The sequence below is a fragment of the Cotesia glomerata genome, linkage group LG5 (genome assembly GCF_020080835.1).
Source record: "Cotesia glomerata isolate CgM1 linkage group LG5, MPM_Cglom_v2.3, whole genome shotgun sequence".
Taxonomy (NCBI): domain Eukaryota; kingdom Metazoa; phylum Arthropoda; class Insecta; order Hymenoptera; family Braconidae; genus Cotesia; species Cotesia glomerata.
In genome coordinates this window covers 18615299-18641696 of record NC_058162.1, presented here as the reverse complement: position 1 = coordinate 18641696, position 26398 = coordinate 18615299, and the positions used below count along the sequence as shown (strand labels likewise).

Here is a 26398-nt window from a genome sequence, read left to right as displayed (position 1 = left end):
TTAAATGCTAATAAAATTACTTTCAATAACTGACTATTGTACCTTAATGTCACCAAACATTTCAACTAGATCATGAGATCCACTCCCAAGAGCTAGATGGTAAAGAATGTCTTGGTCCATTAATTCAATGTTGGGATTCCTTAGCCGTACTGATCCATCGCTGTACCTTAAGTAAACATAAAAATTATTTTTAAATTTAAAAAATAACATCATTTCATAGGTAGCACGATTATGATGGATTTCTATAGATTGCATCCTATTACAAATAAATGGATACCTTTACTTTCATTGTATAAAATTTCACTTATTGTTACACTGAAAATAAATTACTTGATTCAAGAGAAATTTTTATTTTTAAATTTTACTCTTGCTTCAAGATATTTTACATTTAAATTTATAAAAGAAGTTCACTTTTAAATAAACCAAAAATTCTACAAAAAAATTTTATTTTATACCTTAATTAACTAAAAAGTCTGAAGTACAGTTCAAAATATATTGAAGTAAAAAATTCGTTCTTTCAAACAATTTTTTTTTTGCTATTTTAAATAAAGAAACAAATTCTTAAAGTCAAAAAGTCAAAATTCGTGAAATACAATAACAGATTTTTTTAACAATTAGTTTCTTGGAAAGAATATTTATTTTTAATCAATCAGAGTTTTCTTCATCAGTGCATCAATTGAACTACTACTAATTCTAAGATTTTTCAAAACTAAAAACAACATTTCGTTTATTATTTATAAAGAATGACGTTACAGTTTTATCTCATTTTTACGCTTCAAAAAATCAGAAAAAATGACCAAATCAACGTATAAACATTTTTTTTTTATTTTTTTCAAATTATTTCTAATAAATTTTATGGAAAAAGAATTTTATGGCTAGTAAAAAAAAATTTTTTCGTACAAATTTTGTCGAACAACTGCAGATATCATTTTTTTTTTTTTAATTTGAAGTTCGATTTAATAATTGAACTTTGAAGATTTGTTGTTGATAAATTCACAAACTGGTAGAAAAATTAATTGGATTCAAGGAACAGAATTTTCAACCAAAAAAGTCAATTTGAAAAATTGGATTGTGTCTTGAATTAAGTCGAAAATTTTTTGAACCGGGTGAGATTTTATTAAACAAGAAAAAAATTTTTATTCAGAAACTTGATTCAAGACAATCAAATGCTTCTTAACAATCTTTGAGGTTTAAAATTTTTCCTCTTGAATCAAATTAATTTCTTATCAATTTTGTCTTAAAAAATTTAAATCTAGAGAAAATTGATTTTTTGATCTTTATGATAAAAAATATACCATCACATATATTTTATTTCTCAAAGGTGTTTTCTATGACACAGTTTGATCTCTTAAGTACTTACGAGCACGGTGCGGTAACTTTGAAATATAGGCTTATTTTTTATAGACAGTTTAAATATAGACATATGAATTCTTAACATCCTTAATATTAGGGAAGTAATTTTGAACAATTAAAATAAAATTCAAAACAAGATTGAGTAATAAAAAAGTATGTATTGAATTGTCCGCAGACTTATAAAATGTATAATTTTTCATTTTCATGAATAAAAGAACAAAACAAATTTTAAAAGAATTATTGACTATTATTGTCGTTTAATTTAACGACAAAAGCCATTTTACTTTATTTTACCTATTTTCTATGACAATTGAGTTGACTATTAATAGTAAATTAATTAAATTCTTATGAATTAAATTAATGATCGAGCGGAACTAATCAATTAAAAGAAAAAATTTTACGATCGGTATTAGTAATAGAATATTCTTCTACTATAATAAAAAAATTAACTCGATTTAAGAGAAAAAAATCTTAAACCAAAAATATCTTTTTGAAAATTACAATAATTATGAATTCAGCAAAAAAAATTGTTCTCAGTTCAATTATATTTTACTTCGTTCAAAAATTGTTCTCTTGGATCAAGTCAATTTTTATGCGAGTGTATTACTTGATTATCCACCTGAGTAAAAATTACAAATTCATACCTAACACTACTTTCCAATTTCTTTAAGCCACCAAATTCATTTTCATTTGAATCAGACTCACAGTCACTTATAATTTTCATCTGACAGACATGATTTATTATCTCGTCTTGAGACAAATTTTCGCACGTGCAAGTCGGCATTTTTGATCGTGAATAATAGAGCTTACTCTATTGAAAACGAAATTCACATAAAAATAACAAAGTTTATGATAACTTATATTCACAAGCACTAGGTTTGAAATTCGAATAAAACTTTGAAGTTTGTTTTGGTTGTATAATAACTCAAACTACAAAACTAATATTCTGAATGCACTGACGCTCTCCGAATGGACTGATTCGATTGTAACAGCAAGTCTTATGTTACCCCACCTTTTTCCATTCTTTCGATCCTTCACTTCTTCGTAATTATCTTCCCCCACTGGTTTAACTACTGACTTTTTTTTCCCCCGGAGTTGCATGAGCTTTTTTTCGTTCGACATTCCAATCACCGATTACCGATCACTCAAAAATTCTACACCTACAGAAATTTACTAGATTTATTGTTAAAATAATATATACATATTTATATATGTACATGTGTATATTTTTTTTAATCCTTCCGAGAATGTATTTATCATCCATGGCAATAAATTACAATATGTAGACTAGTTTTAATTAACAATTAACCTGATTTGAAGAGAGAGCCTCAATAGTGCGATGCAATAACAAAAGCTCATTTTCTGTATCAAGATTCAACTTTTTGACTCGCTTGGAAATTTATACTCCTTATAGTCGCTGGTGCTTAGAAAAGTTTATAACTTTCCTAGTGTCACGAAAAATTTTATTTATTATGTTTATTGTGTGTACGTATATTTACACACTTAGCTAGATTCTAGGTGACAGAAACTATGGTGCTATTATGAAACATGTTACGATTAACTTTATAAATAACATTATACATTGGATTCTATGTACAATATTTAAGCAGATAAAATAGAAAGCAACGTTTATTATAAATTATAACTTATAATTATAACCATACAAAGGTTTACTGACTAATATTAAATAAAAAGTCTAGAATAGTTTCGAAAAAGAATTTATATGAATGGATTACCGGAAGATTAAAATAGAAAATAATGAGTCGTTTTACTTTAAATACTTGACATTTAAATTTCGAATGAAAAATGCAAAATATGAAAATTAGAATAAATTAAAGCATAATTGATCAATAGCTTATTACTTTTATGTTTACATATGCTCTAATTCATTTTTATTCTTAAATAAACAATATATGGTAGATAAAAGTATATTTTTCATAGGAATGCCACGTTATGGTCTTATAGATAAAATATTGAATATCACAGATACAGGTAGGGGGAAGGACAAAATGAGGTACCCCAAAATTTCATAAAGAAAATTTTGTTCTCTTAAAAACTTATAAAATGTTTAAAAATATATCGCAACGTCATTTTTCGTTATTTAAGAAAAAAAAATTTTTTCTGTTCTAAAATATTTCTAAAGTAATTTTTAACGTCATTATGCATCAATAAATTATTTTTTCAAAACTACGATTTTTTTTTAGATTTTTCTTAAGAAACTTGTACGAAAAATTTTCGTTTAGTCTTTTTTAAAGCAAGCGTTGGACAATGTTTAAGGAGCAAATCTTATTTCTTCAATTCTTCATGAGACTTTTTTCAATCGATCCGGAAAAATTATTCGATAAATCGATCTAAAAATCCACAGGACCATTAAGGATATGTTGGCCAGTAAATAGTTTTTAAAACTTTTGTATCTCCATCCATGTATACATATGAATTACGTAACAATTATATAATTGGGTATAAGAAAAAGAATTATATAAATATATTCATAATTCATAGCTAAATTTGTCATTAAAGACAAATTTGGGAATTGGGGAAATAAAGGATAAAGGGAGAGGGGGGACCTTACTCAGTAAGAATTTTCGGTAACCGACAAAATAATTCGGACAGCCCAGACCGGGACTCGAACCCGGATCGTTTGGTTACGCGCCAAAGGCTCTACCAATATCTTGTTACCTGAATCTGAACACTTCACGTAATAATTACCGTAACTCCTATTCTTTCCTGCTTCACAGCATTATTTATATTTGTAAAAATGATTGCCGTAAGATGAACGGTGTGGCTTAATGTATATAGAATAAGCGAAAGGAAATTTAGTATAGACCGGATAGCTCAAATGGTAGAGTAGCCGACATGTCTTCGGAAGGTTCTGGGCTCGAATCCCAGTCCGAGCTATCTAATAATTTTTTCTCGCATATTCTATAAACTCACATTAAGATGATCCTCTTCACATTCCTTTCTCAATCCTTTCCTACCAATATCCTGTTACGTGAATGTGGAACGCTTCACGTAATAATTACCGTAACTCCTATTCTTTCCTGCTTTACAGCATTATTTATATTTGTAAATATGAATATATTCCATCTTACATATGGAAATCATATATGAGTAAAGATGCACTTAATTTGCCAACATTTTGACGTCTCACTTTTTTCGACGTTCGTTAAATCAATATTGAGGGTCGAGAAAAATTTTTTTGCATTTAAAGTCAAGAATGAATCTTGTGGATAATTCATTTCAATTTTTAAGACTAATTTTTAATTTTATGTGAGGCTAATGATTATTCAGATACCACTATTTGAGGATACAACGATTTTTTTAACTTCCCGCTAAGAAAATCGAAGATTTTTTTTATTCAAAGTCGGATAATTGACGAGAAATTGACGTGAAGAAACTTTACTTAAACGAAATTGGCGATAGATAAAAAAGATATCAGATCTACGAGATTGTTTAGTTCAATAAATTTTTTTTGTCTCTAGACCAAGAAAGAGAATGCAAAAAAATTAAAACATTTTTTTTCATGCTATTCCTTAAAATTGCGTGAGAACTATAATTAAAAAAAAAAAATTTGATCAGGAGATCTATAAACTGGCATCTCATTAAAAGAACTCTTTCTTTTCATGTTGATACTAGTTTTCACTTGATTTAATCGAAACTGGTCAAAAATTACCGAAAAAATTGGAAATTTCTGGTAACTGCGAATTCTTGTTATTTAGTTGATAGTTGATAGTTGATAGCTGAACATATTTATTTGACCTTAGAGCCGAAATTTTCTCAAGGCCATCAATAAGCAATACATTTAACAGGAATATACAGCATTATAATATAATTACAATAATAGTTTTAGATTAATAACAAAGTAAAGTTTTTAAGTTTTATAAAAATAAGTAATAAATTCTAATTGATCAGTACAGCAGTTAATCAATGAACACTTTGAACAGAGATTATAGTTGAATAAATAAATAGTCTAATAATTTTAATTGTCATTTGCGAGAAAAACTGCAAAAGAGGCATTTTGAAATTCAGGAAGACTATCCACAGTTGTCAGTCCAGGAGGCAGCGAGTTCCATACACGTATGCCATGGATTATAAAAGATTGTTCGTACATGTTACTGTTTACTCTAGGTAAATGCAAGTAATCTTGACTAGTATCATCTCTACACATTGAAACTTTTAGATACTCGAACCCTGGGCCAAACAGCTGTCGATAATTTAACCGAATTTCTTCGAAAAATAAACATGCTATGAAGTAATCTCTACTCTTACTCAATTTTAGCCATCTTAATTTATTATAATACGTGGTTATATGCTCGTATCTGGATAATTTGAAAATAAATCTCTCACAAGAATTCATTTTTCTTTGCAACCTAAATAGCAACTTTTTCGACATATTAGTAAACGCTGCACAACAATAATCAAAAATGGGAAAAATAATCATCACTAATTTTATTTACTTCAAAAACAATTAAAAAAATTAGGAAAACGGTTGACCCTGAAGGCCATGACTGCAACTTCCCGCTAATACCATACCTAGGCGCTTAAAATTGCATTTACGACGTTTTTGAGCTCTTCGAGCTCAAAAATACAATTTATATGTTGTTTTGAGCTCTCAGAGCTCAAAAAGATAGATTTTCTATGCTTTTGAGCTTTTCAAGCTCAAAAGTTTGATAGCAGGTTGATAAAACACTATTTTTTGAGTTTTCAAACCGCAATTACTTTTGAATGAATGAACCGATTTTCACGCGATTGGCGGCACTCGACGCAGTTTTTTAAGCCTTGTAAAAAATTTTTAAGTTTGAATTGATCAAACAAGAAATTTCGAAGTAATTCCGAAAAAACACTTTTTTGGGTTTTCTTTCCTGCACAATATCTCTCGAACGAATCAACCGATTTTGACCGGATTAGCGACAATCGACGTGGTTTTTCAAGGTTAAGAGCTGATTAGTTTTTGATCGATAAAGACGTTTAAAAGTTATTTCAAAAAAACCACTTTTGAAAAATTTTTTTTTTACAGTTTTTTTTAGATTTTTCGAAATCCATCGGTCCGAATCGGTCCAAATTATATTCAAAATCTAAGTTCGGCCAAGCCCTTTCGAATGGCACCAACCGTGATAAAATCGGTCAAACCGTTCAAAAGTTATAGGAAGTTTAGATACTTACACACACACACACACACACACACACACACACACACACACACACACACACACACACACACACACACACACACACACACACACACACACACACACACACACACACACACACACATACATACAGACACTCGGGGCAGAAGAGATACTGCTACCGGGCGCGTCTCCCCGAGCGGATGGGAGAACGCTCGCTGTCCTTGGATGACACTTAATCTCTTAGTTGATGAGGTACAGCGGGTAGGAGCCAAGTAAAATAACCAAACAAAATACGCTCCCGTGGACAAAACTCCCCTTTAATGGGTTGGTCGCACTAACTGACCTAACAAGACGATCGTTCCCTGCTGTGACCCACTGGGAGTGACCGGAACCTCGTGTCGTAGTTTCCGACGATGCAGGCCAGGGCTGATGTGAGCTTGCTCTGCCGAGGTGTAAGTTGCAGCAGTGGATCAGGAGCCAGCCACTTCGGGCCTTGATCAGGAAGTACGCAGTGAGTGTTAGAGATCGGAATCTTCACCGCTCCGAGCGAGTCTAGTCCGTCCGTGTATTCCGGGGCTGGCTAAGTGTCGGCTAGGCCTCAGGGAACTGGGGTAGGAGTACTATCTCCGAGGGTACACCCGTTCCTAGTTATGACAACCCGCTCCACTCCGTACGATGCGCTGGTGAATTTAAAAGTATGAGTAAAATTCAGGAAAACAACAATAGTGAAAACGGGCCTCATGCCCAACAAGCAGCGATTGAAGCAAGCGCTGAAATGAAGCGGTCGCAAGCGTTTGAACGCCTTGAAAAGCTGACCAGTGAGCTAAATGACTTCATCCAATCTAAGGTCAATATCCACAAGGAGATTAAGACCAAGACGACCAGCGTAGCCAATGCCCTCCAGAGATTCAAGAAACTTGATGAAGAATGGTGTTTAACAGTACGACGCACTTCTCGCACTACACCGGAGAGAAGCATTCAAGCAACTATCGTGAATGAAGAAGCAATGGACACTGGAGCCGAAGGTGACGGTGAATCAGTCGCGGAAGACAGAATCAGAACTAGCAGCAAGTCAACTAAGAGAAAAGATCGATCTTCTCCCGACCCAACGATCTGCCAAGTTGTGAAGAAAAAGGACCTGAAACCAAGCCCTCCGAAAAACACGGCAGTGAAGAACGCCGGAAAAAAAGAGGTGACTGAATGGCAGAAGGTCCAATCCAAGAAGGAGAAGAAGGAGCAAGCGAGAGAGCGGTTACCAAAACAACCGGTGAACAAATCTCGGCCGGAGCCTAAGCGGGAAAAACCGCGAAAATTCACCAAACCAGATGCCTTAATTATTCGACCCGTTGAGAAGGCAAAATATGCCGAGATACTGCGTCGGATTAAAAAAGATGTCCCACCAGATCAGACCCGTGACGTCGTTGACAAGGTTCAAAAGACGAATGATGGGAATATGCTCATTACGCTTTCCAGAAAGACCGCAGACAAAGGACAAGCTTTGCTGAAGACCATCAAGAGCATCCTTAAAAAAGAAGCGCAAGTCATCTGTAAAGGCCCAGAGGAACAGATGTCCGGAAGGCCTTACAAGAGGCAGCTGGAAATGACTATGAAATACCTGAAGATGTCATTAAAATTCGTCCGGCCTACAGAGGTACTCAAACTGCTTCGGTACGATTGCCAGCAGCAATAGTGCAGAAGATACTTGGAAAGACAGGCAAAATAAGGATTGGCTGGGTAAATTGCCGTGTCAGAGCAATTAAGACACCATTACGATGCTATAAGTGCTGGCACTTTGGGCACACTACTGCCCAATGTAAAAGCGAAGTCGACCGATCTGGGCTTTGCATCAAATGTGGGCAAACAGGTCATCAAGCTGCTCAATGCCAAAATAAAGTGAAATGTGCGTTATGTGCGGAAAAACCTGGCTCTCAGGACACTGTTCACCGGTCTGGTTCTGGCCGATGTCCAGTCTTCCAAGAAGCACTCCAGAAGCTGACAAATAAACGAACATGAGGATACTGCAGCTTAACATCAATCACTGCGAAGCTGCGCATGACCTGCTTATGCAGACAGTACGGGAATTAAAGCTCGACGTTGTGCTTTTATCGGAGCCATATAAACATTTAGCTGGACAACCTTGGGAGACGGATATCACCACGAAAGCTGTGATCTGGGCTTGTGGTAAGCTCCCTTTCCAGAGTGTAGCTACCAATGGCAGCGCTGGCTTTGTAGCAGCATCAGTAGATGGCATCCGTTTTTACAGCTGCTACGCACCACCTAGCCTCTCAATTGCTGAGTTTACTGACTTCTTGGATCGACTGACCGAGGACGCGAAGCAACATCATCCAGTGGCGATAGCCGGGGACTTTAACGCCTGGGCAGTGGACTGGGGCAGTAAGCAGACTAATGCACGAGGAAGAGAGCTGCTAGAAGCTCTTTCTACACTAGATGTAGTCTTGCTCAACAGTGGTGACACGCCGACCTACACCAAAGGTGACGCAAGCTCGATTGTAGACGTCACTTTTGTCAGTACCAGCCTTGCTAAAGGTAACACTAACTGGAAGGTACTGGACATCTACACTGCCAGTGACCATCATGCGATACTCTGGGAAACGTCAAACGACCAGAACCTCCGGGGGCCTATCAAGCAATTTAACACCGTCGGTTGGAAGGTGAAATCTCTTGACCCAGAAGTATTGCTAACAGCCCTCGATAGTGATCCGATAGAGACTGGATGTGCAGAAGAACATACTAAGGCTCTGATGATGCGAGTAACACAAGCTTGTGATGCCAGTATGCCTCGCAAACGTGTTATGAATTCAAGACCTGCGGTACACTGGTGGAATGATCATATCAGCAACCTCCGTAAAGAGTGTCATCGAAAGAGAAGAATATCACAGCGTGGCTATCAACGACCTTACTCTGCAGTGCTGATCGCAGAGTACAAAAAAGCTCGTCGTGAACTTAATAAGGCCATAAAAGAGAGCAAAAGAAGATGCTGGAAAGAGCTCATATACGAGGTCGACAAAGACGTGTGGGGTCGGCCGTATAAGGTGGTCATGACGCACCTGAAGAAACAACAAATGCCGTCACCTACGTGTCCCCAACTCCTTCAGAAAATCGTCACTGCGCTGTTTCCACAGCAACACAGTCTCAATTATCAGTCAACGCAAGATGAACTGGACGACATTCCACCTGTCACTGAAGAAGAATTGTTGGAGGCCTGTAATCGGGTAGGAAATAATAAAGCGCCGGGATTAGACGGAATCCCTAATATAGCCTTGAAAACCATCATAAAGGCAGCACTAACATTATTTCTGGACGCTTAGAACACATGCCTCAAGGAGGGGACGTCTCATCGTAAGTGGAAACAGCAACGGTTAGTTCTTTTACCTAAAGGAAAGAAACCGCCAGAAGAACCGTCATCTTACCGACCACTCTGCATGCTAGATACGGCGGGTAAGATATTTGAGCGTATCATCCATCAGCGAATAGATGCAGTAGTCGACCTACTCTTGGCAGACAACCAGTATGGATTCCGGAAAGGACGATCAACCCTGGACGCGATCAACCTGGTTGTTAATACGGCCAAAGAGGCAATCGCAGGAACTAGATGGAAGGGTGGAACGAAGAAGTACTGCCTGGTGGCTGCCTTGGACATCAAAAATGCTTTCAATTCCGCTAATTGGGACTGCATCATGCAAGCTCTCGACGAGAAGAACGTGCCAACATATCTTCTCAGACTAGTGATTAGCTATTTTACAGATAGAGTGCTGAAATATGATACAACGAATGGTCCAAAAGAGTATGATATAACCGGTGGTGTGCCACAGGGCTCTGTTCTTGGTCCACTTCTGTGGAATATCATGTATGACGGGCTCCTGAGACTGAAGCTTCCAAGATGTGTCAAACTGGTAGCGTATGCGGATGATGTTGCCGCAGTGATCGTCGCCAAACACCTCGACGAGATTCAACATCTGTTTGACATCACTTTTGAGAAGATCAACCAGTGGATGGATACAGTGAACCTACAACTGGCCAAGCAGAAGACCGAAGCAGTGCTTATTACCAGCCGAAAAGAAGTTGAAACAATTAAGATTAATGTCGGTGACCGAGAAATCACATCACAACCATTTATCCGTTATCTGGGAGTGATGCTGGATGCACGACTCAACTTCAAACAGCAGGTGGAACATGTCAGTGCCAAAGCGTCAGTAGTGAGGGCTAGTCTCGCACGGCTGATGCCTAACATCGGAGGCCCAATGCAGAGCAGGAGGCTACTATTGTCATCAGTAGTCACATCAGTGCTCACTTACGGAATATCCATTTGGGCTGATGCACTGGAAACCCAAGAATCATGGAGAAAAGCTGGACCAATATACCGACTGAGTGCCCTACGAGTAGCTAGTGCCTTCCGCACTATATCAGAAGAAGCAGTGTGCGTCATTGCTGGAACCCTACCTCTTAGAGTTCTAGCAGAGGAAAGACGGGCCCTTTACCAACGAAAAGGTCAACTGCACTGAGCCCGAAAGAACTTAGAATTGAAGAACGGCAGAAGAGCATAGGCCGATGGCAACTACAATGGGATGCTGCAGAGAAGGGTAGGTGGACGCACCGTCTCATACCTCGGATCGACATTTGGCTTAACCGGAATCACGGTGAGGTCAATTACTATCTTACGCAGATGTTGTCGGGACATGGGTGTTTTCGAGAGTATCTACACCGCTTTAAGCACGATGACTCTTCGGAGTGCCCGTCCTGCCCAGGAGCTGCTGAAGACGCGGAGCACGTCTTCTTTGTATGTCCTCGTTTCGATCCACAGCGTGAAGAACTGGAGAGGATCCTGAACCAGAGAATGCAACCAGATTCACTAGTAGAAGCAATGTTGTCATCAGAAGCTGCCTGGAACGCTACCAACACCTTTTGCAACAGAAGTCCTTAAAGACTTGCGTTCCACCGAAAGAAAAAGAGCAAATAGCAGAAGATAGAAGGAAGATAGTTAACACCTTAGCCACCAGAAGGAAGAACAGTAGCTAGATCCTCCCTTCACGAAGTAATGCCTGACGGCGGTTTCCATGAGGGATTAGAGGAAAGAAGGAAAAGGGGTTTAGGGTTTAGTGGGTAGGGGCGTTAGTGTCGAGTTAGTATGACGCTGCGTCGAGTTGCCACATATCCAGGCCAAACAGCTATGCCTAGAATCCGTAAAAAGGATTCCCCGCCTACAAAACACACATACAGACACACACACACACACACACACACACAGACACACACACACACACACACACACACACACACACACACACACACACACACACACACACATAATACAGACATAGTGACACCCTCGCGGGGACAGTCAGGGAAGCTCCCTGTGACCTTCAAACGTCGAGATCTGATGAAAACTCAATTTTTGCAAAACGGGGTAAAACCAATAACTTCCCGATTTTTGAAAATCAATTTTCTTAGCTGGAAGTTAAAAATTATTCTGTGTATTTGAGTTCCCAAAAACTTTGTACTTCCTTATATACTCCGTTTTGTACCCCCATTTCCCCTAATTTTTTATTTTACCGTCCCAGAATAAGAAAAAGAACTTCATAAATGTTATTGAATTAATAATGCACAGCAAGAAAATTCTATCAAAATTTCTAATATGACTATACTGGACTATACTTGTATTACTGGCAACTTTCAAACATTTTAGACAAAAATTTACTACTGCCACGGAGAAAATAAAACAGCAATGAATACTGTTTCGTACAAATATTAGGAAAATGTTCATAAACAGTAGTGAGTGGTGTACGAGACACAACTGGTTAGTGTTAGAACACGACTCAATAGTTTGCAGACAATAGTCAGTAGTTTTTATATAGTGCTCTCTACTGTCCCAAACATTTTAACCTCATTTTCTTCAAAATTAGTGCTGAGAACTGTTCAAAATAGTAATAAATGCTGTTTTTCTTCCTTCGTGTGTTTAGAAAAGATTTTTTACAATTTACTATCGTAATTTTTTAAAAAGATTATTGTATTAAATTCGATTAGAAAAAATACGATATTACTATCGTAAATGGTAAGAGAATAAAAAATAAGATGTAAAAATGTTATTTTTGACATATCAACCGTGAAAGTTGGATTTTCATGTAACACACAGAGAGCGCAAAGAATACGATTTCTGACACTCTATAGTTTAGTTAATTTACCTCGTACTACACGGAGAAAAATTATAATAGTATTTACTATACGAAAATATTAACTCCTACTATCTGAAATGGTAATAAAATTAATTAGTCACAAAATAATAGGTGTTATCATTGACAATTGTACTAGTTACTATTAATAATGATAACGATTACTATCGAAAATGATAATTGTAATTATTAAAAATTATAACTGCTATAATCGAAGATGGTAACTGTAACCATCTCAAATTGTAAAAATTCCGAAAGAAAAAATAATATAAATTTATTTTATTTAATTCTTTATTTGCATACATATTTTAGTTATGAACATTTTTTTGTTTAAAATATTAAAACAAATAATAACACAATCGTTTAAATCCATATATGATAAAAATTTCCAAATATTAGAGCTGTTATTGATTATTTTGAATAATTGACATATAAATTATAACCGCTAGAGGGCCGCTATATTGACACGTGTTTATTTTTATTTTTATTTTTATTGCTCTGTTTTATTATTAATTATTGTCATCAAAATACAACAATTAATTGCAAAATTGTGCAGTGGTAAACTTTAACAATATACAATTGTAATATTATTTTCACTCAAATTCGGTACTTAAAAATAATAAAAATGCCACCTAAAAAGCAAACCACGCAATGTGTCTGTAATAGCTGCTCTAAAATTATACGAGAAAATAGCTCTAGTGTACAGTGCTCAACATGTAGAAATTGGACCCATGCAAATTGCACCGGTCTCTCCTCCGAGGATTTCAGAAAAATTGCTAGTGATATCAAGAAAAACAAAACCGCATGGAAGTGTGACCGCTGTAAATCTGAGGTTAGTGTCGTGCTCGAAAAAGACTTATCAGGTACGGACTCCGATTATGAGGACAGTGACAACGATAGCAGTAATACAAATGATATTAAACAAATGCTAGAACAATATTTTAAGGATTTTAATGAGTTTAAAAAATCCCAAGCCAAATCCCAAGCCAAGTTAGAAGCTAAATTTGACAATTTCAAGGCCTCAGTCGAGGACAACCTAACTGGAATCAGAGCCGAGGTAAGCAAGTTGTCCAAGCAAAATGTGTCACTTACAAAAAAATGTGCACAATTTGATAGTAGAATAAATACTGTAGAAGATAAGCTAAACTCGTTTGCCGTAACCGCAGACTCCCCAGAAGAGGTTATTGCAGAGATGAACGAGCGTAAAAGACGTGAATCTAACGTAATAGCTTTGAATATCGCTGAATCAAAAAAAAAAAGATGGAAAAGATCGCCTAGAAGATGATAAGAACCAAATTGCAACAGTATTACCCCCGGAGCTGGTGGATGAAATCCCCAAATTCAAGTTTCGTCGGTTAGGTCGACCAACTGTAGACCGCATTCGACCTCTGCTAATTAATACTGGCTCAGCTGTTACTGCTAAGCACATTCTGAAGTCAAAAACTCCAACAACAGGTAATACTAACATCTCGTTTAAATCCGACCTAACTCCATCGCAACAGTCGTACCTTAATAAACTCCGCACCGAACTCGATGAGTTCACTAAAAATGGCAACACAACGAAGACAATTAAATATGTTAATGGTACTCCAAGAATCGTGAACAAAAATTTTCGCACGCTCTCAGAAAAGGGTAAATTTAAAGCACCTGCAACTCTACTATCAGAACGTGAGAGGTCTAAGAACAAAGCTGAGCAGCTTCCAGGCTGCCACAGCAACTAGTCTGTTTGATATTATCTGTGTCACTGAGTCCTGGCTGCATAGCTCCATACTTGATGGGCAACTAGTTGACCAAGTTTACTCTGTTTTCAGAAAAGACAGGGACCCTGCTGTGAGTGAACGTGGTGGCGGTGTTTTTATCGCAACCAAGCGCTCCATTCAGGCAGAGCCTATCTCAACAGAAGATACCAAGCTGGAACAAATTTTTATCAAAGTCCCAGGCCTTCACAGTAACACTATCATTGGATGTGTCTACTTTCCACCACACTCTACTCTCGACAATTACCAGACGCATTTCGATATACTTCTTGACATTAAAGGCAAGCATATAGATGCAAAACTTATGATATTAGGTGATTACAATTTGCCGACCAGTACTCCACGTGCTGATTGTGAAAAGCTGGTATCCGAAGGTTTCGCTCTTCTTGAATGCCGGCAGTTTAACAACACCGCAAATGACAACTTTAACCTGCTGGACCTCTGTTTTAGCGACCTTGAATTGTCTCTGGATAAAACACTTGCATTGACTACTGAGGATAAATATCATCCAGCACTTGACATCAACGTTGATTTCGCACCAAGCCTCAAATCAGATAATTTCCCATACCTAGCATTCAAAGGAGCTGATTATGTCAACCTCAACACCTTTTTTCTTCGAACAAATTGGTCGGAGCTTTATAAAATAGACCTAATAGATGACAAACTCACGTGGTTCTACAACAAAATGCAAGAAGGTATTGATCAATTTGTCCCAGTGCACAAGTGCAAGAAAGATAATTTCCCTTGCTGGTTCTCCAATGAACTAAAAGAAAAAATACGACTGAAAAAGGCAGCTCATGCTAGGTACAAGAAATGGAAAAGCCAAATCAATTATAGGAATTTCAGCCTCCTGAGATCTGACTGTAAGAAATTGAGCTTAAGGTGCTATAAAAGCTATATCAACCGTGTAGAATCTATGGTCCAGTCTGATCCGAATTGCTTCTGGAAATTCATTAAAAATAAAAGACGCAACAATTCAGACATTCCGTCGAATGTGTTCTGGGATGACCTATCAGCTGACACTGGTGCAGATATAACCAATCTATTTGCATCCTATTACGAAAGTGTTTACATCCCTGCTACAAGTGATAATGAATATTCTGAAATCGACCTCGACGAGCAGAAGGCCGACCTGAATGACTTTGAGGCCACCTTCGATAACGTATACAAGCAACTGATGAGCCTGAACCCTAAGAAAGGAGCTGGTCCGGATGGGATTCCTAATATCTTCCTCAGGAACTGTGCTACCGGACTCTGTGAGCCCATAACTCACATCTTCAACAAATCATTACAGCTTGGGACATTCCCAACAGACTGGAAAGTCTCATTCGTCAGCCCAATACACAAGGATGGCCCTAGATCATCTGTCTCCAACTACAGACCCGTATGTATTCAATCAGCACTAGCTAAGCTAATGGAGAAGGTAGTCTTACCTCAACTGACTTCCTCCTTTAAACACATTATCTCTACCAAGCAACATGGATTTGTAGGCAGTAGATTGACGACAACCAACCTGTACACCTACGTCAACTACATACTTAATGCTATGAACAACGGTTACAAGACTCATGCCATCTACACCGACTTTAGCAAAGCTTTTGACAGGGTAGATCATGAGATTTTACTAAGGAAGATGGAAAACTACGGTATACATGGACATGCACTCAGCTGGCTCCGGTCTTACCTAACAGGCAGACGTCTGCAAGTCAGGGTTAATGGTAACTTATCTGACGAATACATGGTCACTTCAGGTGTTCCTCAGGGGTCGCACTTGGGCCCTATACTCTTCAATATTTTCGTCAACGACATTGGGAAAGAGTTTGTTTCTGAGTTTATACTGTATGCAGATGACCTAAAAATCTACAAAACTATAGTGAGCGAATTAGACTGCGAGATCCTACAGCATGACATCAACACGCTAGCTACATGGTGCACAAACAACAAACTTGACTTGAATGTCAAAAAATGTGCAGTGATAGCCTTCACACGTGCTCATACCCAGGTGCCCACCAGCTATCTCCTGAATGGCGTCGAGATCGAACATGTAGACTGCATCAAAGACCTTGGTGTCTTAATTGACAACAAGCTTATGTTCACCAAACATGTAGACAAAATCACACTCCAAGCCCTCAAAATCCTAGGCCTTGTCACAAGAACATGTAGAGACTTCAACTACCCGCATACTACGGTTAACCTATACCTTACTCTAGTTCTGCCGATTTTGGAATACTGTTCGGTCATCTGGTCACCTTACACTGATATCTTAACCAAGCAGCTTGAGAGAATTCAAGACAAGCTATGTAAATATCTCTCAAATACATGCTGGTCGCGAGCTAATGCCTCCACTTTAGATGATCTTCGCAAGCACTTCAAATTAAACAATTTGACTAATCGTCGTCAGGTCGCCGACATGGCTTTTTTTTACAAGGTGGTCAATGGAATCATTGACACCCCGGACATCTGCAGCAGCTTCGAATTTGCGCCTGCCAACATAATGTTGAGGCGCAAAAGGTTACTGAAAACTACTAAGTCTTCAAAAAACTATGTGGTGAATGGACCTCATGACAGAATAGCAAACCTGGTGAATAAATTAAATGGCGAAGTGGAATTCTACGGTGGTACCTTCAGTGCTTTTATGTCAAACATTAAAAAACAGTTACTTATGTACACATAAACTACACAAAATTTTCTTTTTCTCGTTCTCTGCTTCAACTTAAATCATAATTTAATTTTCTTTAATTTATGTTAGTTAATTTTAAATAATCTTTTTTTATGTATATTGCCGATAGGCGTATGTTGATTAATAAATAAATAAATTATCAAAATAGCAATCGTCCAAGATTTGGGTTACTAAAAAAGTCTTATTATTATCAATTATTAATATTTTTTCACAAGATAAAATAATGAAACATTATTGATGGTTCCAATATGATTGAATTAATTGTTATCCTATAATCTATATTATTAAGAGAATATCATTGAGAGAAAAAAACTCTATCTCTAGATTCATAATCAATAAATGATCTTATATCTTATGAATTATTGACATTTTTACAGATATAAGCTCACTCCAACATTATACTCATCGAGACCTTTCATTTGAGTACCCACATCAATTTTTAATATATATATATATATATATATATATATATATATATATATATATATATATATATATATATATATATATATATATATATATATATTAGGGTGTGCCAAAATGTAACTCCTGTGGAGAACCTTTTAAAATTGGAATTTTGAGTTCCGCTTTTAACAGGAGCTGCGTTTGGGCATTTCCTGAGATATTTTAGAGTGAGACGATGTATTTGATTTTCATAGAATTTTTTAACAGATGCTTAGTTTGGGCACTTCCGGCCAAATTTTTAATTTTCTCCGAGTTATTATTTTTTCGGTGGCCGAAAAAAGTCTCACTGAGTAAAGGATATAACATCTTTGCTTAATCTTAAATTAAAATAAAGATTTCTAATTGTTAGATATATTCACCCAAGGATGGTATGAGTGCTCATACCGACAATAATGTTATGAAAATAAATAATAAGTAAAAATTAAAATTTAAAGAATTTAATAAATAAAAATTTAATGTAAAATTTAAAATTAGTCTAACATCAATTTGGATCGGGGATAATGGCTTTGAAATATAGAACTCTTTAATTAGTAAAAACACCGATCTTCGGAAAAAATAGTAAATTATATATATATATATATATATATATATATATATATATATATATATATATATATATATATTAGGGTGTGCCAAAAAAAAGACGATATTTTTTTTCACTCTTAGCCCAAAATATGATAGGATATGTCTAAACAAAAATTCTGTCAAAAGGCCAGCTCTTAATTTCAATTTTAAGAGCTCCTTCATCGAACTTTAAGTTTTCCCATATAAATAACATGGAAAGTACGGTTTTAAACAGTATTTTACCCTGCAAGCTGTGAAGAAAATTTTTTTTGATAAAATGAATGATTGGACCTTTTAAGCATTAAATTTCTGAGAAAAAATTTCATTGAGTCATAAATCAATCGTCATTATTTAAGTTTTTACGGATCTTTGAAATTTGAATTTTTTGAAAATTTTACGTTTTTTGCATTTAACAGCCAAACTATTGGAGATAGAAAAAAAAATTAAATGGCAATTTTGTAGTTCGTTTGATGCTCTATAACAAAGTTCTTAACAATTTTTGTATAATCAATAACAAAAAAGCTACAGACCTACAAAGTTTTGTTTTTATTATTTTTCACTTTTTTCAATTGAACTATCGATGATATAGAACAAAAAATTTAGTATAAATTTTTTAGTATATCAAATTTGCAACAAAATTGTATAGGTGAGATTTTTCGTATTATTGATGGTTAAAAGTTACAGGCTCAACAAATTCTATTTTTATGATTTTTCATTTATATCATGTAGTATATCAATAACATATATAAAAAATTAATAATAAATATAAAGTACATTCAATTTTTTACAAATTTATGCTTGGTAAACTTTATATACTGTCTGCAGTTCCTAGATCAAAAATTGTTTACTAAAATCCAGTAAGAATCAGAAGAACTACAACAAGAATTTGTGAAATAGAACCCTCCTTCAAGTTGTTTACTATGACTAGATTATTATAATTATGGTTTATGATGAAATATACACGATTAGATTAAATAATGATGATAATAAATTTATAATTACTTTGCAAATAAAACAGATAAAAAAGTTTTTTATAGTTTTGATTATATATTTAGACTCTAAAGAAATATGTTTCCTTTTCAATATCAATTAATCGCAATTTAACCCAGAAAAATTATTACACAAAAATAAATTCTCAATATTTTATGTTTATGTTTCTATAAATATTAATATTTGCATTGAACTATGTGTTTTCTATAAAAATGAAGTTGTTATTGCTGCCAATATTCAAATTTAAATTCAAATTATCCTAAGGAATTCGCATTTAACGCCCTCTAAGCATTTATTGTTTTTGGTCGCTTAATTGATAAATTTTCCCCGGGAGAACGCCAATTAGTGAATTTTATTGTCTTTCGTTTTAATTAGTCTTCAATTGAGGTTGGTTTTTTAAGAGTTATTTATGTAATAACAACAATTATACTTTTTGGAAAAAAAAACAATGTCTAGTAAAACTAATCAAAGAAAATACATCAACTTAGTTGGCTTCGAATCGAAAAATTTAAATAATTTAAAATTACCGATGAATCGTGACGTTTTATGTTTGTTTTTCTACAAACATAGAACAGAAAAACGAATTATCCGCGAAAGTGCTAAACTTGTTCTTTTTGAGGTTAGTAAGGTGTGGAATAAGTTTTCATTGCCTGCAAACAACTCACATAATACAATCGTAAAAATTGAAAAATTGTACAAAGATTGGCAAATAACTCAAGTGAAGATCTCACCTATACAATTTTGTTGCAAATTTGATATACTAAAAAATTTATACTAAATTTTTTGTTCTATATCATCGATAGTTCAATTGAAAAAAGTGAAAAATAATAAAAACAAAACTTTGTAGGTCTGTAGCTTTTTTGTTATTGATTATACAAAAAAATTGTTAAGAACTTTGTTATAGAGCATCAAACGAACTACAAAATTGCCATTTAATTTTTTTTTTCTATCTCCAATAGTTTGGCTGTTAAATGCAAAAAACGTAAAATTTTCAAAAAATTCAAATTTCAAAGATCCGTAAAAACTTAAATAATGACGATTGATTTATGACTCAATGAAATTTTTTCTCAGAAATTTAATGCTTAAAAAGGTCCAATCATTCATTTTATCAAAAAAAATTTTCTTCACAGCTTGCAGGGTAAAATACTGTTTAAAACCGTACTTTCCATGTTATTTATATGGGAAAACTTAAAGTTCGATGAAGGAGCTCTTAAAATTGAAATTAAGAGCTGGCCTTTTGACAGAATTTTTGTTTAGACATATCCTATCATATTTTGGGCTAAGAGTGAAAAAAAAAAATATCGTCTTTTTTTGGCACACCCTAATATATATATATATATATATATATTGTGACATGGGAAAAATTTTCTAAAATTTGAAATTCCGAGTTTTAAAATTATTAGGTTGGCTAAGCTGAGGAAAAGCAGAGATTCGACGCGCCTGTGTCGCCCCAAGCAGCCTCCCGATCAGAATGACAAGCTCGAGGTAAAATAAGTAAAAAAAAACGCGCCGAATTTAAATTAAAAATTTAAATAAAAAAAATACCGGAATGAGTGTGAACTATTGTTGAATGCATGAGTGAGTGAGACTAGACTATAGCGATCAGACGACCCGCGAATTTCTACGAGCAACGCGACATCTGGCCGCGAGGATGGAACGACGAGAAAATTTGAATGGACCAATGACGACGGAGAGCGATCAACAACAAGTATGCGAGGCGCCATCTGAACACGAGGCTGATCACTAATCGAAGTATCGACCAATCATCGATCGCAACGGAATACTGGACGCATCCCGGGATACAACGGCCGGCTAGAAGAAGCTGTGAGCTGATTGGATGCGAGTTTTTGGAACGAACCGAAGAGAAAAAGAGCATGGGTTGCCGAGGAGGCAGCCATATTAGCAATTAATTCTGATCTGGACGCCGTGACTGTGGCATCGTGCAGTTCTCTTTTTGATTATTTTTGCTGTTTAATTTTTTTTTAAATTTGTCGCTGACGTGAGTACAATTGTGTACATTATTGTGAAATATTTCGCCAAATTGTTTTGGACACTACGACCCCGGACACGCCATCGCCGAGATACCGACGCTCTTCCGTCAGTTTTGCCGCCAACTTCGCCTACTTAGCCAGCATCGCCCGGGACGTCTACGGTAGCTGCAGGGTAAGTCTGGTCGCTGTCTTTATTAGCCCCAGGGTGTCATCACCGCGAATTTCGTCATGTTAAAATAATTTGTTTATAATTCGAGTTGCACGGAATTAAATAAATTCCGTGCGGTATTTTTGAAGCTTAGTGACGACACTCTGCGGCACGGTACCGTTGAGTCACGTGTTTGTGTGTGTGGAATTTTTGGTCGGGATTATAAGTACTGTTTACCTACCTCGAGCTTCAAATACCCGACAAAGCGGCTTAGTAAATTGCTTTGTAAAATAAGTTGACTAATTCGAATACTTCGCATAATTTGTTTTTTTTTCTTGTCATTGTTGAACCATTTGGCGATTTGAATTATTTTGGATAATTTTGAGATCCTTATTAAAGTTTTGCAATTGAGATTTTGTTATTAAATTTGGCCATTGAAATTTTTGATAAAATTTTGCGATTGAAATAATTATTTCCTTTTTAATTTTTGAATAAATTTGGCGAGTGAGTTAATTATTTGTTTTGAAAATTTTGGAATAAATTTTGCGAGTTGAATTAATTATTTGTTTTAAAAATTTTGCATAAATTTGGCGAGTTGAATTAATTATTTGTTTTGAATATCTTGGAATAAATTTTGCGAGTTGAATTAATTATTTGTTTTGAATATCTTGGAATAAATTTTGCGAGTTGAATTAATTATTTGTTTTGAAAATTTTGGAATAAATTTTGCGAGTTGAAATAATTATTTGTTTTAAAAATTTTTTGAATAAATTTGGCGAGTTGAATTAATTATTTGTTTTGAAAATTTTTGAATAAATTTGGCGAGTTGAATTAATTATTTGTTTTGAAAATTTTTGAATAAATTCGGCGAGTTGAATCAATTAATATTTCTTTTTTTTATTTTTTGAGAGAAAAGACTTTGTAATTTTTTTTTTTTTTTGGTTACTCGAATATTTTTTTGTGTAATTTGTTTTATTTTGAAATGTTGAATCATTGCGTTAGTACTAGTTTTGCGTTAGAATTATTTTTGCGTTAAAATAATTTTTGTTATTGATGCGACATTGCCGACAGAATATATTTGTTGTTGAATAAACCGTTGCTGGATTAGAATTGCACGCCTCAATTATTTTTTTAATTGTTGTTGCTCTGATTAACCGATCCTATCGTCCAATTTCGATTTCTTTGTCCGTCGATTGCCGTTATTCGATTTTTGAATCTCTTCAACACCGACCCGCCGCCCAACGAAGATCAACAGCGAGATCGACCCGTGGAACATTGAGTTCCTGGCGCCCAACCAAATCTACGAACCAGGTAGGCCAATTAATTTTGTTGACCTGATCCGGTCCTGTCGACGCCAGTGCCGGAAAAGGCATCACAATATATATATATATATATATATATGAAAAATATATAAAAATGCATGTGGGTACTCAAATAAAAGCTTTTGATAAGTGTAACATCGGAATGAGCTTATATCTTTAAAAATGTCAATAGTTAAGAAATGACATTATATCTTGTAAACCATTGACATTTTTACACAAAATTTGCGTCTTTTCAAGTTATTAATATAATGTTTTTTAATAAAAATTGCTAGTATGAGTAGGGAAAATTGAAGAGATTTAATGAAAAATATATTGTCTGAAGAGAGGAGGTGACTCCTCTATAACGGACGGTTACAGCTCGGCTCGGTAAATATTTTGCGTTTTTTTTAAATTACGACGTACATTCTTCGAGACAAAAAAGTTGCGGCGAGTACTGAGGGTATTGGAGATTGAAAAAAAATTATTGTCTGGAGGAACGAGGTGACTTCAATATGGCAGACGGTTTTTAAAGCTCTGATCAGTTGATACTTCGCGTTTTTTAAATTACAGCAAGTATTTCTTGAGATAAAAATATTGTATCGGGTACTGGAAGTACTGCAGATTCAAAAAAATTATTATTTTCTGGAGTGAGGTGATGACTTCAATATAACGGACGGTTGTGAAACCTCTGGTCAGATGATACTTCGCGTCTTTCTAAGTTATTAATAAAACGTTTCTTGATAAAAATTGCTCGGATGCGTACAAATGACTTAAGAGATTCAATAAAAAATATCTCGTCTGAAGAGTGGAGGTGACTTCTTTATGGTAGACAGTTAAAGCCCAGCTAGGTAAATGCTTTGTATTTTTTTGAATTTATTATGTATATTTTTCGAGATTAAAATGTTGAAGCGAATACAAAGGGTACCGGAAGTTTAGAAAAAAAAATTATTCACTGCGGTGAGGAGGTGACTTCAATATGGTGAACGGTAATTAAAGCTCGCGTTTTTCAAATGACGACAAATATTTCTTGAGATAAAAATCCTGAGGCGAGTACTGAGAATACTTGAGATTAAAAAAAAAACATTATTGTCTAGAGTAAGGAGGTGACTTCAATATGGTCACGGTTATTGAAGCTGTGGTCAGTTGATACTTCGCGTCTTTTCAAGTTATTAATAAAATGTTTTCTGATAAAAATTGCTAGGATAATCAGGGAAGATTGAGGAAATTTAATAAAAAAAATATATTATCTGAAGAGAAGAGGTGACTCCTATGTGGAGGACGGTTGAAGCTTGGCTCAGTAAATACTTTGCGTTTTTTTCTAAATGATGACATATATTCTCTGAGATAAAAATGTTGCAGTGAGTACTGAAGGTACTCGAGATAAAAAAAAAACTATTGTTTGGAGTGAGGAGCTGATTTCAATGTAGTAGATGGCTATTAAAGCTCTGGTCAGTTGATACTTCGCGTTTTTTCGAGTTACGACAAATATTTTTTAACAGAAAAATGTTGAGGAGAGTACTGGAAGTACTGGAGGTTCTAAAAAGTTATTATTAATTGGAGTAATAAGGTGATTTCAATATGGCGGACAGTTTTTAAAGCTCTGGTCCCATGATACTTCACATTTTTTCAATTTATAAATAATTGTATATTGTATAATAATTGCGACAAGTTGTCAATTGCCCACGAAAGCGAAGTTGAACGCACGAGCGAAACGAAGCGGTGGAGTCCAGGGGCAAAGCCCCGGTAGGGGGTTGGGGCGCGGGGCTTTCCCAGTCCCTAAAAACAAATAAAAAGTTAAAAAAATGTGAACCAAATATATATCAGATAACGATTGCAAAGTACCTAATATTAATTAACAAAAAATAAATTTACACGTTGGAACAATCAACACATAAAATTAAATAACATTAAATTTAGCTGTCACTACAATTTTTTCATTTTCTTTAACAAACAAATTTGTTCCAGAAAATTATTCATAAAAAATTGCATTTTTTATTTTATAAAATTCCGAAATGGCAATTTAAAAAAAAATTTTTTTTGTCATAATTTTTTTTTTTTTTTTTTTTTATTAGTTATTATTTAGAGTCGGTTTTAACTGCTGTGGTCATATCGCCGACTTTAATTGTTGGGAGTGGTACGTTGGGGTCTTTTTGGGTTGTGTAAATCTTAACCTACGCGGCAAGGGCCGAATATCAACCAAGTTGGTTTCTAAGACCAGCTTGGGATTCGAACCCACGCTTGGCTGGTAAGTTAGTTCGAGTCCTCTATAGGCCATGCACCTTAGATGACTCGGCTAACGTCACCAGTTTTGTCATAATTTATTTCTTACAGAAAATATCAAAATTATCAAATATCTGCTAAATTAATTTTCATCACAATTACAGTTTAATATTAATTAATTATTTTTAATTTCGTTAAAAATATGAACTTTATAATGTCAACCTAACTTCTTTAATATTGACAGTTAGATTGTTTTTTTCTAACTTCCCGCTAAGAAAATTGAAAATTTTCAAAAATCGGGAAGTTATTGTTTTTACCCTGTTTTTCGAAAATCGAGTTTTCATCAGATCTCGATGACTTGAGGTCCTAGGAAGCTTCCATGTCCATTTCCGCGATGGTGTCTGTGTGCGTGTGAGTGTGTGTGTGTGTGTTTTGAATAACTTTCAAATATCTTTCTCTCCGTATAGAAATCCTGACGTTCCTGCTGTTGATTATAATAATAATAAGAAGGCTACTATGCATCGCTCTCGTAGAACCGTTACTCCTCCACAGCCAAAAACTCTCGAGCAGTGTGGGCAGTACTTGATTGATGAAGAGTGGCAACATCTGACTCAATACAATCACGGAAAATTGGAAGTACAATGTGTACCTTCTAAAGATGGCACTTCAGTTATTTTCTTCGACAGACTCTTTATTCAAACTTTATTGAAAAATGAAGAAAAAGGAGCTGTTGAATTCAGCATTGACGGGACTTTTAATATCAGGCCTCAGAAGATTTCTACGCGCCAATTTGTTATCTTACAAATTTACAAGGGTAACCATGTACGTTTTTTGAAATTTTCTTGCATAATATCCCGATTTCATCTCAATTCCACGTTTCATGTGGTCAATTTATATATAAGAATAATAATCAATTTATTATGATAAGAATTAAGGCTGCATTCGAAAATGCTCTATCTCTAGATACATAATTAAGAAATTACCTTGCATCTGGTGAACTTTTGACGTTTTTAAAGATAAAAGCTCATCCCGACATTACACTCATCGAGACCTTTCATTTGAGTACCCACATCAACTTTTCATATATATATATATATAAATATATATATATATATATATATATATATGGGTCATTCCACCAAATAAGAACATTTTTACGGAGCGACCCTCGCGGATTATGTTTAAAATTTATGGAGGTGTTCTCTATCATAAGACAAAAATTCCCTGAGAGTTTTAGCTCTTAATACGCAGCGGTCTTGACGTTATGATTTTTTGAAATTTTGGAAAAAATTTTTAACTTCCCGCTACGAAAATCGAAGATTTTCAAAAATCGGGAAGTTATTGTTTTCACCCCGTTTTGCAAAAATCGAGTTTTCATTAGATCTCGACGTTTGAAGGTCACAGGAAGCTTCCCTGACTATCCCCGCGAGGTTGTCACGGTGTCTGTATGTGTGTGTGTGTGTGTGTGTGTGTGTGTGTGTGTGTGAAAGTATGTGAACCGCTTATAACTTTTGAACGGCTTGACCGATTTCATCGCGGTTGGTGCCATTCAAAAGGGCTTGACCAAACTTAGATTTTGAAAACTGTTTGCACCGATTCAGATCAATAG

General features: G+C 35.1%; 1 protein-coding gene across 3 annotated transcripts in view; it reads right to left on the bottom strand.

Annotated features, from left to right (window-relative positions):
- The window catches only part of LOC123265779 (uridine phosphorylase 1), a 75185-nt gene that overhangs the window by 15676 nt on the left and 33111 nt on the right, over positions 1–26398 (bottom strand). The window contains exons 1-2 of one of the 3 annotated variants that reach the window (XM_044729678.1): positions 1998–2337; positions 43–166 (exon numbers count right to left, since the gene is read on the bottom strand). The exons of 1 other annotated variant lie outside the window; for it this stretch is intronic. In XM_044729678.1, coding sequence (XP_044585613.1) covers positions 43–166; positions 1998–2137 — 264 coding nt within the window. In that variant the 5' untranslated portion in view covers positions 2138–2337. Of the gene's footprint in view, positions 1–42; positions 167–1997; positions 2338–26398 lie in introns of those variants that run through there. One more of the 3 variants, XM_044729679.1, reaches the window with a different exon arrangement.